Source organism: Elephas maximus, chromosome 17, assembly GCF_024166365.1.
Source record: "Elephas maximus indicus isolate mEleMax1 chromosome 17, mEleMax1 primary haplotype, whole genome shotgun sequence".
In the NCBI taxonomy this organism is placed as follows: domain Eukaryota; kingdom Metazoa; phylum Chordata; class Mammalia; order Proboscidea; family Elephantidae; genus Elephas; species Elephas maximus.
Genome location: NC_064835.1, coordinates 33,925,684 through 33,941,552, shown reverse-complemented (window position 1 = coordinate 33,941,552; position 15,869 = coordinate 33,925,684). Strand labels below are relative to the sequence as shown.

The 15,869-nt window shown below is 39.5% G+C and overlaps 1 protein-coding gene across 2 annotated transcripts in view; it reads left to right on the top strand.

Annotated features, from left to right (window-relative positions):
- PRDM10 (PR/SET domain 10) overlaps positions 1-13,913 on the top strand; it is a 113,484-nt gene extending 99,571 nt beyond the window's left edge. For both annotated transcript variants that reach the window (XM_049856638.1, XM_049856639.1), the window contains 5 exons: positions 3,664-3,834; positions 5,122-5,262; positions 7,018-7,216; positions 10,289-10,392; positions 12,825-13,913. In XM_049856638.1, the coding sequence (XP_049712595.1) occupies positions 3,664-3,834; positions 5,122-5,262; positions 7,018-7,216; positions 10,289-10,392; positions 12,825-13,028 (819 nt within the window). In that variant the 3' untranslated portion in view covers positions 13,029-13,913. The remainder of the gene's footprint in view (positions 1-3,663; positions 3,835-5,121; positions 5,263-7,017; positions 7,217-10,288; positions 10,393-12,824) is intronic.
- Positions 13,914-15,869: the final 1,956 nt, after the last annotated feature.

Genomic DNA, 15,869 nt, shown 5'->3' with positions numbered 1-15,869 from the left:
CACTGGGCCTGAGACAGTCTCAGATATATATGCACCACACATGCAAACAGGTCATGCTCATCTACTAACCTAAAGCTGGTGGTTTGAACCCACCCAGTGGTGCTGCGGAAGACAGGCCTGGCGATCTGCTTCCATTAAGATTACGGCCAAGAAAACCCTATGGCGCAGTTCTACTCCATCACATGGGTTTGCTATGAGTTGGAATTGACTTGATGGCAATGATATTATATATTTATATATATATATTTTTTGTTATTGTTAGGTGCTGTCCTGTTGGTTCCAACTCATAGCAACCCTATGTACAACAGAACGAAACACTGCCTGGTCCTGCACCATCCTCACAATCGTTATTATGCTTGAGCCCATTGTTGCAGCCGCTGTGTCAATCCATCTTGTTGAGGATCTTCCTCTTTTACGTTGACCCTGTACTTTACCAAGAATGACATCTTTCTCCTGGGACTGATCCCTCCTGATAACATGTCCAAAGTATGTAAGACCCAGTCTCGCCATCCTTGCTTCTAAGAAGCATTCTCATTGTACTTCCTCCAAGCCAGATTTTTGTTCATTCTTTGGTCCAGGGTATATTCAATATGCCAATACCACAATTCAAAGGCATCAATTCTTCAGTCTTCCTTATTCGTTGTCCAGCTTTCACATGCATATAAGGTGATTGAAAACACCGTGGTTTGGGTCAGGCGCACCTTAGTCCTTAAGGTGACATCTTTGCTCTTCAATACTTTAAAAAGGGCCCTTGCAGCAGATCTGCCCAATGCAGTTCGTCTTTTGATTTTTCGACTGCTGCTTCCATGGGTGTTGATTGTGGATCCAAGTAGAATGAAATCCTTGACAGCTTCAATCTTTTCTCCATTTATCATGATGTTGCTCATTGGTCTGGTTGTGAGGATTTTTGTTTTCTTTATGTTCAGGTATAATCCATATTGAAGGCTGTGGTCTTTGATCTTCATCAGTAAGTGCTTCAAGTCCTTTTCACTTTCAGCAAGCAAAGGTTGTGTCATCTGCTCATCTCCTGGTGTTAATGGGTCTTCCTCCAGTCCTGATGCCCCATTCTCCCTTCACATAGTCCAGTTTCTCGGGTTATTTGCCCAGCATACAGACTGAATACGTATGGTGATAGGATACAACCCTGACACACACCTTTCCTGTCTTTAAACCACACAGTACCCCCTTGTTCTCTTCGAGTGACTGTTTCTCGATCTATGTACAGGCTCCTCATGAGCACAATTAAGTGTACTGGAATTCCCATTCTTCACAATGTTATCCATAATTTGTTATGATCCACACAGTCAAATGCCTTTGCATAGTCAATAAAGCACAGGTAAACATCCTTCTGGTATTCTCTGCTTTCAGCTAGGATCCATCTGACATCAGCAATGATATCCGTTGATCCACATCCTCTTCTGAATCCAGCTTGAATTTCTGGCAGTTCCCTGTCAATATACTGCTCCAGCTGCTTTTGAATTATCTTTGGCAAAATTATACTTGTGTGTGATATTAATGATATTGTTCGATAATTTCTGCATTTGGTTGCATCACCTTTCTTGGGAATAGGCGTAAATATGAATCTCTTCCAGTCAGTTGGCCAGGTAGCTGTCTTCTAAATTTCTTGGCATAGATGAGTGAGCACTTCAAACGCTGCATCCGTTTGTTGAAACATCTGAAGTGGTATTCTGTCAATTCCTGGAGCCTTGTTTTTTGCCAGTGCTGTCAGTGTAGCTTGGACTTCTTCCTTCAGTACCGTTGATTCCTGATTATATGTTACCTCCTGAGATGGTCGAATGTAGACCAATTCTTTTTGTTATAGTGCCTCTGTATATTCTTTCCATCTTCTTCAGATGCTTCCTGCATTGTTTAATATTTTCCCTGCAGAATCCTTCAGTATTGCAACTTGAAGCTTGAATTTTTTCTTCAGTTCTTTCAGTCTGACAGATGCTGAGCGTGTTCTTCCCTTTTGGTTTTCTGTCTCCAGCTCTTTGCATATGTCATTATAATACTTTGCTTTGTCTTCACAAGCTGCCCTTTGAAATCTTCTTTTCAGCTCTTTTACTTCATTTCTTCCTTTTGCTTTAGCTACTTGACATTCAAGAGCACATTTCAGAGTCTCATCTGACATCCATTTTGGTCTTTTCTTTCTCGTCTGTCTTTTTAATCACTTCTTACTTTCTTATGTATGCTGTCCCTCATGTCATTCCACAACTTGTCTGGTCTTTGGTCATTAGTGCTCAACATGTCAAATCTATTCTTGAGATGGTCTCTAAATTCAGGTGAGATATACTTAAGGTCATACTTTGGCTCTCATGGACTTGTTCTAATTTTCTTCAGAGTAATTGTATTGTATGATTCATAGTCGACCCCTGGTCTTATTCTGACTGATGATATTGAGCTTTTCCATTGTCTCTTTCCACAGATGTAGTCGATTTGATTCCTGTATTTTCCATCTGGCAAGGTCCACGTGTATAGTTGCCATTTATGTTGGAGAAAAAAAGTATTTGCAATGAAGAAGTTGTTGGTCTTCCAAAATTCTATCATGCGATCTCTGGTATCCTTTCTATCACCAAGGCTATATTTTCCAACTACCAATCCTTCTTCTTCGTTTCCAACTTTTGCATTCCAATCACCAATAATTATCAATGCATCTTGATTGCATGATTGATCAATTTCAGACTGCAGAAGTTGGTAAAAGTACTCAATTTCTTCATCTTTGGCCTTAGTGGTTGGTGCATAAATTTGAATAATAGTCGTATTAACTGGTCTTCCCTGTAGATGTATGAATATCATCCTATCACTGACAGCATTGTACTTCAGGATAGATCTTGAAATGTTCTTTTTAACGATGAACGCAATGCCTTTCCTTTCCAAGTTGTCATTCCTGGCATAGTAGACCATATGATTATCTGATTCAAAATGGTCAATACCAGTACATTTCAGCTCAGTTATGACTAAGATATTGATGTTTATGTGTTCCATTTCATTTTTGACAATTCCAATTTTCCTAGATTCATACTTTGTACATTCCACGTTGTAATTGTTAATGGATGTTTGCGGCTGTTTCTTCTCATTTTGAGTTGTGCCACATCAGCAAATGAAGGTTCTGAAAGCTTGACTCCATCCACATCATTAAGGTTGACTCTACTTTGAGGAGGCAGTTCTTCCCAAGTCACCTTTTGAGTGCCTTCCAACCTGAGGGGCTCATCTTCTGGCACCATATCAGTGTTCTGCTGCAATTTGTAAGGTTTTCACTGGCTAATTCTTTTCAGAAGTAGACTGCCGGGTCCTTCTTCCTAGTCTTTCTTAGCCTGGAAGCTCAGCTGAAACCTGTGCACTGTGGGAGACCCTGCTGTTACTTGAGTACTGGTGGCGTAGCTTCCAGCATCACAGCAACATGCAAGCCCCCACAAACTGAGAGACACGTGGGGTATATCTGTATCTATCTATCTAGATAGATATATATACGATTATATTTATTTTTTTCCTTCCAAAATTTTCCCAACCTCAGTTTTTTTTTTTTCTCTCTCTTGGTTTGGGTCTGATTTTTAGTTTGATGATACACCAGTGAGACAAGCTAATTAAATTTTAGTAGGATTCAAGAGCATTGAAATAGCTACAAATAGCTACCAACCAGCATGTTTTGTGTGATTTTTCCAGACAACCGACCTGCTCACCCAAGCAATGACTGAACTGTCCCAGACCTTAACAACAGACTACCGGACCCCACAAGGGGATTACCAGAGAATTCAGTATATCCCTGTGTCACAGTCCACCTCTGGTCTTCAACAGCCTCAGCACATACAGCTTCAAGTGGTGCAGGTGGCCCCGGTACTGTATGATATCTATTTCTCTTTACCTGTATCAATGACATATTGCCACAAGCTGGTATGTCAGCTGGAGTCCACAAAATACCCAGGCCTCTGAGCAGGAGCTGGGCCCTGTGTAATGTACTTCTTCATTTAAGTTCTGAATCTAAGGCATTGGTTAACTTTTTATTTATTTACTTATTTCCTGGGATGTTGAGGGCTCTGGACTTACCAGTGTGGGAGGCTTCTGTCTGTAGTATTCCAGAGGTTTTAGGTGCCAATTTATACAGCTATTCTGTGCGACTGCAGGATAGTGCTAGAGGGACCTCTTTCTGAGCTCAGACAACCAGGTGTCATCTGAATCCTTATCCTTTAGCCTCCAAGTTGCCCACTATGTGGTAATGAACCAGCTCGATAAATCCCTACTTAGGCACTGAATGTGGGAGGTTATAAGGATTCATTCTGATTCAATCTTTGAATACCAGTCAGTACCCTGTCAGTATAGAGGTGCAGCTATGTTCCTTTGACCTGATAATTGGTGGTTCCTTCTGACTAGGAAGCTGAAAGAAGGAAGCCTTCCAGAACTCGTTTCGTTTAATTAAGCTGAGGAACTATACTCAAGGCTCAAACGTGCAAACTTGGTGCTCTGAATTAATTTCGTCTCTGAAAATTTAAAACTAATACTAGATCAGGAAGGAAGTTGCCACTGTTGTTTTACTAACTGTATCTTGTCTTTTTATGGAAGGGTTCTTAACTTTAGAGTTCGGAGAAATCTATGAATCCCTGAAGTTGCCTGTAAAATACAATGTGTGTGTGGACTGTTCCGGGAAAAAGGCCCATAAATATAATTAGATTTTCAAAGATGTCTGTGATGCATAAAAGGTTAGGCACCATTAGTAGGACCACTACTAGGGTTAATGGTGACAAGCTAAAAGCAAATTCTATTCTTTGATCTCTTTTAATTGATAAAGGGTAGACCATTAGTCAATCGGAATTTAAGGGAAAATGATTTTTCATGCCTGAGATCTTCTCATTCAGCTTATTATTAGTAGCTGTATTCTCATAATCTCCTTCTCTTCCAGAATTTAGCAGTATTAGTCGCTTACTGTGTTTTATAAATACCATGTTAAAAAACTATTTTAATGTTTGCCAGCTTGGCTTAGGCATAAGCTCTCTGGGAGTGAAACAATGGATCTGAAGTTCCAGCTATTCTTATATTTCTGCTGGGGTATTGTTTTTAACTAAACTTTTTCTCTGTATAGAGAAGACTAAGTGTGGATTTGGTTTCTGGGCCTGTTTTCCCCTCCAGGCCACTTCACCTCACCAGTCTCAGCAGTCCACTGTGGACGTCGGCCAGCTGCATGACCCTCAGACATACACCCAGCATGCCATCCAGGTGCAGCACATCCAGGTCACTGAGTCCACCACCTCGGCTCCTTCGTCATCCCAGGTAAATTCTCCATGAACTCCTCAGAGAAGCTAACATGGCTGCAGGGGCCATGAGGAATTAATGAGCGCGAAGAGACATGATCTTCAGACAGAGGCCTTGTCTTAGTTTCGTAGTGTGGCTATGACAAAAATACCACAAGTGAGTGTCTTTCAAGAATAAAAGTTTATCTTCTCACAGATTAGGAGGTTGGAAGTCTGAATTTAGTGTACCAGCTCTAGGGGAAGCCTTTCTCTTTCTGTTGGCTCTGGGGGAAGGTCCTTATCTCTTTAGCTTCTGTTCCTGCCTTCCTTGGCTAATTTCATGTGATGTGGCACATGTCGTGGGGGAGGGCGTGGTTGGCAGAAAAAAAAAAAAAATATATATAACACCCATGTTATTTGTGTAAAAATATGGTAATTATACTTTCCAACAAGTTTCTTGATATTAGCTTTTTGGACACTCTGGTAAATAAGCCTTGGAAAGCTAGTTAGGATTTCATAGTTATGATTGCTTTTCTTTTTTTTAAATAATACTTTATTGAGTTTGTGGTGAATGTTTACACACACAGCAAGTTAGATTCCCATTTGACACTTTCCACACAAATTGTTCAGTGACATTAGCTCCATGTATCATGATGTGTCAGTATTCTCTTTAATTGTGTTCTGTTTGTTCCCTTTCTAGTTTCCCTGCCCCTTTATCTTCTCATCTTTGCTTTTGAGAAATTACTGACTTTTTGGTCTCATACTGATGGTTTTTAATTAAGTTGGGGACTGAACTTATGGGTAATGTCCTTTATCTTGTGTGCCACTCTGCTATTTTGCTAAAAGGTGATCTTGGGTTAGGCTCAGTTCTAGGTTTAAAGAGTGTCTCAGGGCAATAGTCTCAGGGGGTCCCTACTGTTCCAATTTGTCTAGTTTTTTTTTTTAAGTAAGAATTTGAGTTCCGTCCCATATTTTATTCCCGTTCTATCTGGGACCAAGTTTTGTCACCCTGGTCAGGACAGTCGGTGGTGGTAGCTGGGCACCATCTATTTCTTCTGGTCTCAGGGTAGATGAGGTTGTAGCTCTTGCAGACTTTTTTCTTCCCTGTGCTTTCGGTTACCTTTTACTATTTTGCTCCTGGTTAATCAAGACTATCATTGCTTTTCATTAATTCTTTTCTAACTTAACATATAATTTAGCATTGATGCTGCTTTCAATATTGTAATTCATATTGTTGCTGTTGTTAGGTGCCGTCCTGTCGATTTTAACTCATAGCAACCCCGTGTGACAGAGCAGAACTGCCCAATAAGGGTTTTTTTTGTTCTTTTTAATTTTTATTGTGCTTTAAGTGAAAGTTTACAAATCAGGTCAGTCTCTCATACAAAAATTTACATACACCTTGCTAAAAAAAAAAAAAATTTTTTTTTTACACCTTGCTACATACTCCTAATTGCTCTCCCCCTAATAAAACAGGACAGTCCTTCACTCCACTCTCTCTCCTCGTGTTCATTTGGGCAGCTTCTGGCCCCCTCTGCCCTCTCATCTCCCCTCCAGACATCTATAGGATTTTCTAGGCTGTAATCTTTACGGGAGCAGATTGCCAGGTCTTTCTCCCATGGAGCTGCTAAGTGAGTTCAAACCACCAACCTTTTGGTTAGCAGCTGAGCACTTAACTGTTGTGCCACTAGGGCTCTTGTAATTCGTATTAGTCTTAGTTATTTACTTGAGATTTTTGTGAGTCTCAACTATATTAGAAATTCATAATTTCCCACTCTTGCTTTCTCTTTCTTGCTAGGTAGCTGGGCAGCCATTGAGTCCTTCTGCCCAGCAGTCCCAGCAGGGGCTCAGCCCTTCCCACATACAAGGCAGTTCCTCAGGCCAAGGTCAGTCTCTCCAACAGCAGCAGCAGCAGCAGCAGCAGCAGCAGCAGCAGCAGAGTCCGTCTGTACAGCACACATACCTGCCCAACGCTTGGAATTCCTTCCGTGGCTACTGTAAGTAAGGAAAAAGGGATGGTGCTTAGATCGTGGGTGAGGAATCTCCAGCCATTGTTCATCATTTTATCAGCTTTACAACAGATTTTCTGGATTAAAGTATCAATTGGTTATTTTCTATAGTGGAGGTATCTGAAAGAGTTTCATAGCAAAATTCAGGCAGTGTTCTGATCTCAGAGAGCCACCCTGATATAACATTTTCAGAGATATTAGGGATTAAGTAGATTGCTGGAGGAAGTTTAGGCAGATGGTTTAAAGAGATGGATGTAGGATAGGATGATAGTAATGATTCATCTTTTTCACAAACTTTTATTGAATGCTTGTATATATCAGACACTGTGCTAGATCTTGGGTGTACAGAGATTAATATTAATATTAGCAACAATCACAATAATGATATTAACCAAAAAAACAAACAAAAAAAAACCAAACCCAGTGCCGTCGATTCGATTCTGACTCAGCGATATTAAAAAAAAAAAAAAAAAAACCAAACCCAGCAATATTAAAAAAAAAAAAAATTAGCTTACATTAATTAGTGGAGGCATTGGTCGTTCATTGGTGGAGCTCTCACCTTCCATGAGGGAGAAAAAAGACCTGGGTTTAATTCTTAGCAAATGCATCTCATGTACAGCTACCACCTGTCTGTCACTGGAGGCTTGCGTGTTGTTATGATGCTGAACAGGTTTCAGCAGAGCTTCCAGATGAAGATGGACTAGGAAGAAAGGCCTGGCGATCGACTTCCAAAAATGAGCCAGTGAACACGTTATGGATCACAGTGGTCCAATCCACAAGAGATCATGTGGATGGTGCAGGGCCAGGTAGCATTTTGTTCTGTTGTGTATGGGGTTGTCATAAGCCAGGGGCCCTTTCAATGGCAGCAAACAACAACATTATGCATTAAGCTCTTCTCTGTTGCCAGGAGTGACTCTAAACTATATATATACACACACACACATATATAGTATTTAGTATTATACATATATCACATTTAGTATATATATAGATATATATCACATTTAGTATTCATAATCTATAAGCATGATTATTTTTGCATTTTACAGATAAGGCAGTTTAGACATAAAATAGCTTGTCCAGGGAACACAGCTGGTAAATGGGGATTTGAACCCAGGTAATCTGACTCCAGGGCTTATCTTCTAATAAGACAACCTTTGGCTTAAAGACACTATCATCTAGTAGAGGAAACAGATGTATAAATGGTTGATTCTCACACCCTGAGATCAGTGCCACAGAAGCAGTAACAGGCTAACTGCCAGAGGGCAGAATAGGTAAAAATCTTGATGAGGATACAGCCTTGAGTATAGGCTGGAAGGTATGAGACTTTTATTAGTGAAGATGCGCAAGGGACAGGAAGAGAGGTCCCAGGTAGACCTGAGTAGAAGGAGCTGGGAGGGAAGGGGCTGGGAAGAGAGGAGGGTCAGTGTTGACCTATCTCCTTCTACTGATCTCTCCTTTTGGTATTCATCTCTGTTGTGATTGATCCGTGGCCATGTTACATACGCTTGCTATGGAGTCAAGCTCAAGCTGTACCAGAAAAACCAAACCCACTGCCATTGAGTTGATTCCGACTCATAGCGACCCTATAGGACAGAGTAGAAGTGCCCCACAGAGTTTCCAAGGAGTGCCTGGTGGATTTGAACTGCCGGCCTCTTGGTTAGCAGCCGTAGCATATAACCACTACGCCACCAGGGTTTCCCAAGCTCTACCAGTTCATTATATTTACAATCTATTCTCCTAAATATTGGTGGTCATCATGAGAGTGGAGTCTAGTTTCCAGTCAGGGAAAGACTCTCTTACCCAGGGTAAATACCAGTAGAATTCTGATAAATAGACTGACATTTATACTCAGTTTAATTCCTCTGAAAGAAAGTGAATTGATGCAGATATCCATGGTAATAATAGCATGGGCTTGCATTCTAACTTGAAAGAAAGAACCTGGTTCTGAAATTTTCTATTAGGAAAAATTTCAAAATATACAAACGTAGAGAGAATAGCATAAGGAACTCTTCTGTGCCCATTATCCAGCTTCAACAGCTGTCAACTCATGGCTGGCCTTGTTCCTTCCGTATTTCCAGTTGCTCTTTGCCTGCCCTCTAGCTGGATTATCACCCAGACATCATGTCATTTCATCCGGACCGATTTCAGTATGTCTTTCTAAAACAAAAGGAATGTTTTTAAAAAATACAATGCTAGTACCATTATCACACCTAAAAATAAATAACAGTAATTCTTTAGTCTCATCAACTTTATATTCTGTGATGGTCTCATGAATGTTTTTTTATTGTTTGTTCAAATTGAGCTCCAAAGAAGGGCCCTATATTGTAATTGGGTGTGTGTGTTTTAGTGTCATTCTGTACTCATGAATTTTAACGTATTTGATGTATTTATCCATTGCAGTTGTTACTCTTATTGATGTTTTGGGCAAGTTGGCTCCTGGCTTTTTTGACATGACCCCAGTCATAGTTTTTGATAGCATCTTGCTCTCTGGCATGACAAGATGTTCTAGGCTCACCGTCTACATCTTCTGTCCCAGGTCTGGAATCAGCCATTTTTCCAAGACGTCCTGGTTCCTTCTAGTAGAAAATTTTCTTTAGAGACCATAAACTGAGTGCTGGGGTGAAATTTATTTTTAATTTGTTCATAAAACTAACGGTGAAATAAAATTCAAGTAAGATTAAGTTGTGATTGCTAGATAACAGTGGGTTCATTTGTGCCACTTATTCCAGTCTGAATAGAAAAGATAAAAATATTGAGCTAAATCTTTCTAATTTTTTTCAAGGTTTTAAAATTGTTGAATATTCAGAAGCCACACTGGAGGGGGCGGTTCTTGCTCGTCTCTGATACTCAGCAGCTCTGAGCTAGCCTCTTCTCATGCTTTCAGTTCTTGTCAGAGATGCATTCACTATATCAAGAAACCACATCATCATAATCTCTCAGTGAGCAAATCCATGGAGAATGTCTCAATGGAGAACGTGGCTACCACTTAGGTGTTTGTTTCCACAGCTTGTATTAAAATCTGAGATCACTGAACCATGGATATTTTCTGTCTTCCAGCTTCTGAGATCCAAATGATGACCCTTCCCCCCGGTCAGTTTGTGATTACAGATAGCAGTGTGACAGCTCCTGTCACCACTGGCCAAGTGAAGGCGGTCACTCCGGTAAGCTGTGCTGCTTGGCAGGGATTTTCCTGCCCACCATAAAGCACCACCCTTCCCTCCCCACCTCCCATATCTGAATTAGAAGACTTCCTCTGTATACCAGTAACACCCGGAGATGCTAATGTTATAACCCTTATCACAGTTTAATTATTGGTTTACTCTTCTGTCTTCTCCTAGTAGACTATGAATTCCTTGAAAGATGGGAGTTGGTCTTTACCTCTTTATCCTCAGTGCTTTGCACAGAGACTGGGATATAGCAAATTATCAATAAATATCTATCTAATTAATAACTACAGTGAAGCCTGTGAGAGCTGGAACTTGACAGGAGTGCCTTGTTTTTCTGGGTCTCACATGTTTTCTGCCTTGGACAGGTGTAGTCTTACCACTTTTCTCTTTTGCTTTAGTGGAAATATTTGAGTTTTCCTTCTCTGACAGGTTTCCACCTTATACAGGTTCTGGTTTTCAAAGGTTTTACTGTATAATGACACTCCTAGATCAACATACATACAGATTCATAATCGATCACTTTTTTATGTGCCTCTTGGAAAGTATATGCGTCCTCAACACTATTGGTCCTGAATTGGGAGAGGATAACATAATGAACCAATTATGGAGCTATTTTAAACTGTTTTAAACAATTTCACCCCTAGATGAAAAACATTGTCATAAATTGCCCTGTCATATTTAAATTGGTCAAGTCAGTGTCGATTGTATCTGCTACCTACCCTGTTTTTATCCTTACTGATTGTTTTCACTGCCTCTACGTTATTAGAAGACGGGATATATAAATTTATGTAAACGGATAAAGATATCGAGATAGATGTTCCTAGGCGAAGGCCGACTGTCTCCCAGAAGGCCTCAAAGGGTAGCAGGGTAGTCCAAAACTAAACCCATTGCTGTCAAGGTGATTCTGACTCATGGAAAATTCACATGTTGCAGAGCAGAACTGTACTCCATAGGGTTTTTAAGGCTGTGGTCTGTCAGAAGCAGATTGCCAGGCCTTTCTTCTGAGATGCCTCTGGGTAGGTTTGAACTGCCAACCTTTCGGTTAGTAGTCGACCCCTTACCACTTGCGACACCCAGGGACTCTGAGCAAGGTAGTCCAGGGACCTTTAAACCTGATTTTTTAAAAGAGCACACTAAGAGTTCACCTGTTTCTCAGCACACAAACTCACATTAACTAGACTCAGGAGAGATGTATAAATCCAGAGTAGCACATTATTAGTTGTCGATGAAAACAGTAACTAGTGTAAAATGAAGTCGTCACATTGGCATGATCAGTGAATTGTTTTGCTCCCTGTAGGGCCCATTGATTCTTTCTCATTTTGGGCCAGGAACTCCTTTGAGAACCTGATTATAGCCAAGGATGTTCCTCTCCCCCAACCCCAGTGTATACACATAGGTTGTAATGTCTATTTTCAGGGGTACATGGGTTCTCTGAAGCCCACCTGTGGACTCCCTGGGGGCCAATGGACCCTACCTTGAGAAGTACCCCCATCCCTGAGGAAGACCCAACACGGGAATCAAATCTTAATCAGAAAGTTGCTTGGCAAGCATAGACCCAGAACATAGAGCTCCAGATGCGTCAAATGGGGATTGGCCACTGCCTGAGTTTTCCTCTGTGACTTTCCTTTTCAACTCTGCCTCTATGGCTGACCGATCCCCCTTCTGACTGACACGGTCTTTCTTTACAAATGTTAACATCTGAAATAGCCAGTGCAGGTCTATGAAGATGTTTTCATGATCAGAGGAAAAATGAGAAAAACAAGGCCAATGGATGAGCTTCCCGAAAGTTAAATCTATTCAAAGTAAGGGGCTTTATTCTAAGATTGTATTCTTCCCATGTTTGTGAGTGTTAAATGTCTCTCATTTGAGGGTAGCATTTTTTAAATGATCTTACTTGACAAAATAAAATGTTGAGACCTTTTATTATTTTTTTAAAAATTTTGCTGGTCTTTGAAATTCTGAAGTCTAGGACCCATCATTGATCTCAACTCCCTGTCTTAGGGGCCATTCTGCCTCTTTAAAGTGATTTTAAAGATCTCGTTTTTGATCTATTTTGTATTAATCCTAAAATTTAATTGACCAATAACAATCTTATTACCCGAATTTCTAAACTCTTAGGAGCAGCGCAGTAATGCACGTTTTTTTGCCATGTAGGTTGCCATTTTGGTTAATTTCTACACCCGATGTTCTTGACTTTATCATTTGCCAGAAAAACTAAAGTGCTCCTTTAAATTACCTATGTAGTCAATGACTGTAACTGACCAGTCCTTTCTGAAGGACTTAGGTAAAGTCATCTCTCATGGGGACCTATTTTGGTGTCCCCTGGTAACATTTCTTTGCATATTCCTTCCTTATACCAGCAACCTCCCCCCCCCCCCTCCTTTTTAGGCCTCAGATTTTTAAAGATCCTCTTCTTTCTGCTCTAGGGTCATTATGTGTTATCAGAAAGTCAACCTGAACTGGAGGAAAAGCAAACTTCTGCCCTTTCCAGTGGAGTCCAGGTTCAATCATCTGTTCACAATGAGACCTTGGACCCCCAGACAACCAGCCAACAACAGACTACGCAGTACATCATCACAACTACCACCAATGGGAATGGAAACAGTGAAGTCCACATCACTAAACCGTAGCTATCCTCTGAGAGACAGAATCAATCTTATCTTTTCTCATTCATCACATCTGAAAGATTCTGATGCTTAGAACCCTGTTTTTAAAAATTTATCATTCACCCAGGAGTTGGAAACTATAATTTGGACATTCATATAGACAATGGGGTTTATTTTACCAAGGTCATCTTTACCAAATTGAGTCCTCAAACCCTAGGCAGTTTCTGCCACGGAATAGAGATCTTTCAACAGAAAGTAGATTTCAAGATGGAGAAACTTTGCCCTGCTCTTACATTGGGTTTTTTTAACACACTGATAAGCCTTACTTTTCCTTTATGGAACTCTTAAGTGGCGTGTTGTGTTTGTACAAAAGGTGGAGAAAAGATCTGCCAATTAAATGGTTACTGGACTTCACGCTTCTAAGCCATGGCACCAAAAGAGAAGTAGCATTTTATGGGCTTGTATTAGATCAAAACTGCTTTCTTTGTGATTTTGAGTTTCCAGTAATTGAACAAAGGGAGCCTATTGAATATGAAAATAAAAATGATGCAACAAAGGTTTAGTGGTGATGTTCTGAAGGAAAAACTGTCATTTAAGTTTTTCTTATTGTTGAGTTTTTTTTTTTAAATGTTCCGTTTTTTTGAAAACTAGTGTTAGGCTGTGGGGAGTACTTACCATAGATTCTGGCCCTCCCAGCTGATTAGGTCAGGACCTATGTTCTGGTAGTTAGTACTCCACAAAGGTGGATTTCCTGTAAGAGAAGAGGTTGCCTGAGGTCAGCAGCATTAAAGCTTTGCCTCCCATTCTCTGATTGTGGTTGCATTAAAAAGGAGATATTGATATAGGAAAAAGTATTACAACAATCAGGTATATATATATATATGTATCTTTTTAAGTCAAAAAAAAAAAGCAGTGACCCGTGTCACTGCGTTGCAGGATCCATTTTCCATTCATTGGTGAAGGATGAATTCCTTGCCTTTACCAGTTGAACATTCAGCCTTGGCTCATAGCATTCAATGTATTTTAGTACTTTTAATACTATCTTAAAACAAACATTCCTTAAGGTTGGATGAAAAGGTGACCTTCTTACATCTTACACTTTCAACTTACCTGGACCTTCTTGTTGGATGACCAACTTCACGCTTACGGGAAAAATGAAAATATGCGGGGACCATTTATAATACATTAAGGGATCTGGAAAAAATCTCGTCGTTATGAATGTTACACTATTAGATGGAAGAGGAAAAAAAATCTGACTCAGTAACAGTTTTTCTTATACACGTTCCTTGCTTGCCGTGAATTCAATAAGGGAAAATGATATTTTCCTTCTTTGTATTGTACATTCCGATTATATACATAAGACATTTCAGAAATCAGGGTATATTTTAGCAACTTTTTGTGACATAGTTACTAACACATTTTTAAATATAATTATTGCGCAGCAGAATTTATCACTACGGAATGGAAAGACCTAACTTCAAATGAAGTTGACTAATTTAATTTACATTTCTGGGTAAACTCTGTTCTGTAAATTCAGAAACATACTAGCTTCTTTATGGTAAAGATACTTTTCTGAATAATAAACAATTCTGTTGAAATAACTTTACTAATATAGATATTTTGCACTTTATTTTTGAGACCTCATTTAGTCTCCTTGAAAATTTGAGCACTAAGAGAACTTGAGAGAGTTACTTACTTGGTATGTGTGTAGAAACTGAAAGTAGACTCTAGATCTTCTTTGGTGACAAAGATGTTGATGTTTTCAACAGAAAATATTGACATGGAGCCACAGAGTAGAGACTCTGGTCACAAAGTCTCCCCAGTATAATAATGACGGTTAATTCCCTAATATTTGCTTCCCTGTTCTCACCTAGAAAGAATTGCTAGGTGAAGAATATCAGACTTTCCCAAAGGTCCAGTTTTAGTCTTTATAACTTAAATTTGGTCCCACTGGGTCCTTGTTAATTTGAACCAGCCAGGTATCTCTGCCTCCCTCAGGAATAATTTATTGATTAAAATGAAAAAGGATCAGTGAATGGAATGTTCGTTTTATGCCAGTTATTTCAAGTTTAAAATACACAGAGAACAATATTGTGGAAGGAACGTTGTCTCTTTCCCATATCTTTTTTTTTTTTTCTTTTTCCCTTTTGTGGAGTAAGTACTCTAAAACTAATTTGTGTATTATCAACCAAAACACACGTTGCCGTCAAGCCAAATAACATTGCCTTAAGATCAGGTATTCTCCATATTCATTCTGAGGTAACATTTCCAAAAAGACTTGAATTTGAAGAGATGGGAGATAGGAAGCCATCTGAAGACCCAATTTGGAAAAAAATACATGTAGCCAACGTTTATATTGTGACCTCTCTCAAGGTACTTTAGCACTGTAGAATTCATTCAGTGCAGGGTGAAAATTTGGGAGTAGGTTACGTATAGATTTGACATCTTTATTATTTGATTTGTGCCCACATAGATATTTCATCATGTAAAATTCGTGCTATTCTGGAAAGACCTATTGTTTTGATCTTCTTGTTGAATTGTTTTCTAATTTGGAATTATCCTTTTAAAACCTCATAACTAGGGCTAAAAAGCACGCCATGAGATGCTGAAGCTGACCCACTGGTTGACAGTGTTGACCTGTTCTGTTATTGAAATGTGAACATTTATTGTACATTCAGTGAGCTATAGTGTTAATAGTCTTGTGCTACCCAGCAGGTATAAAAATTAATAAATATTTTTTTAATAAACAAGTTTCTTGTTTGTATATGCAAAGCTATTAACAGTTATTGAGATGTTTAATTTTTTTTAAAAGTATTCCAATTTACCGTGTTTTGACTCTGGCTCATTCCAATCTGGTCACAGACC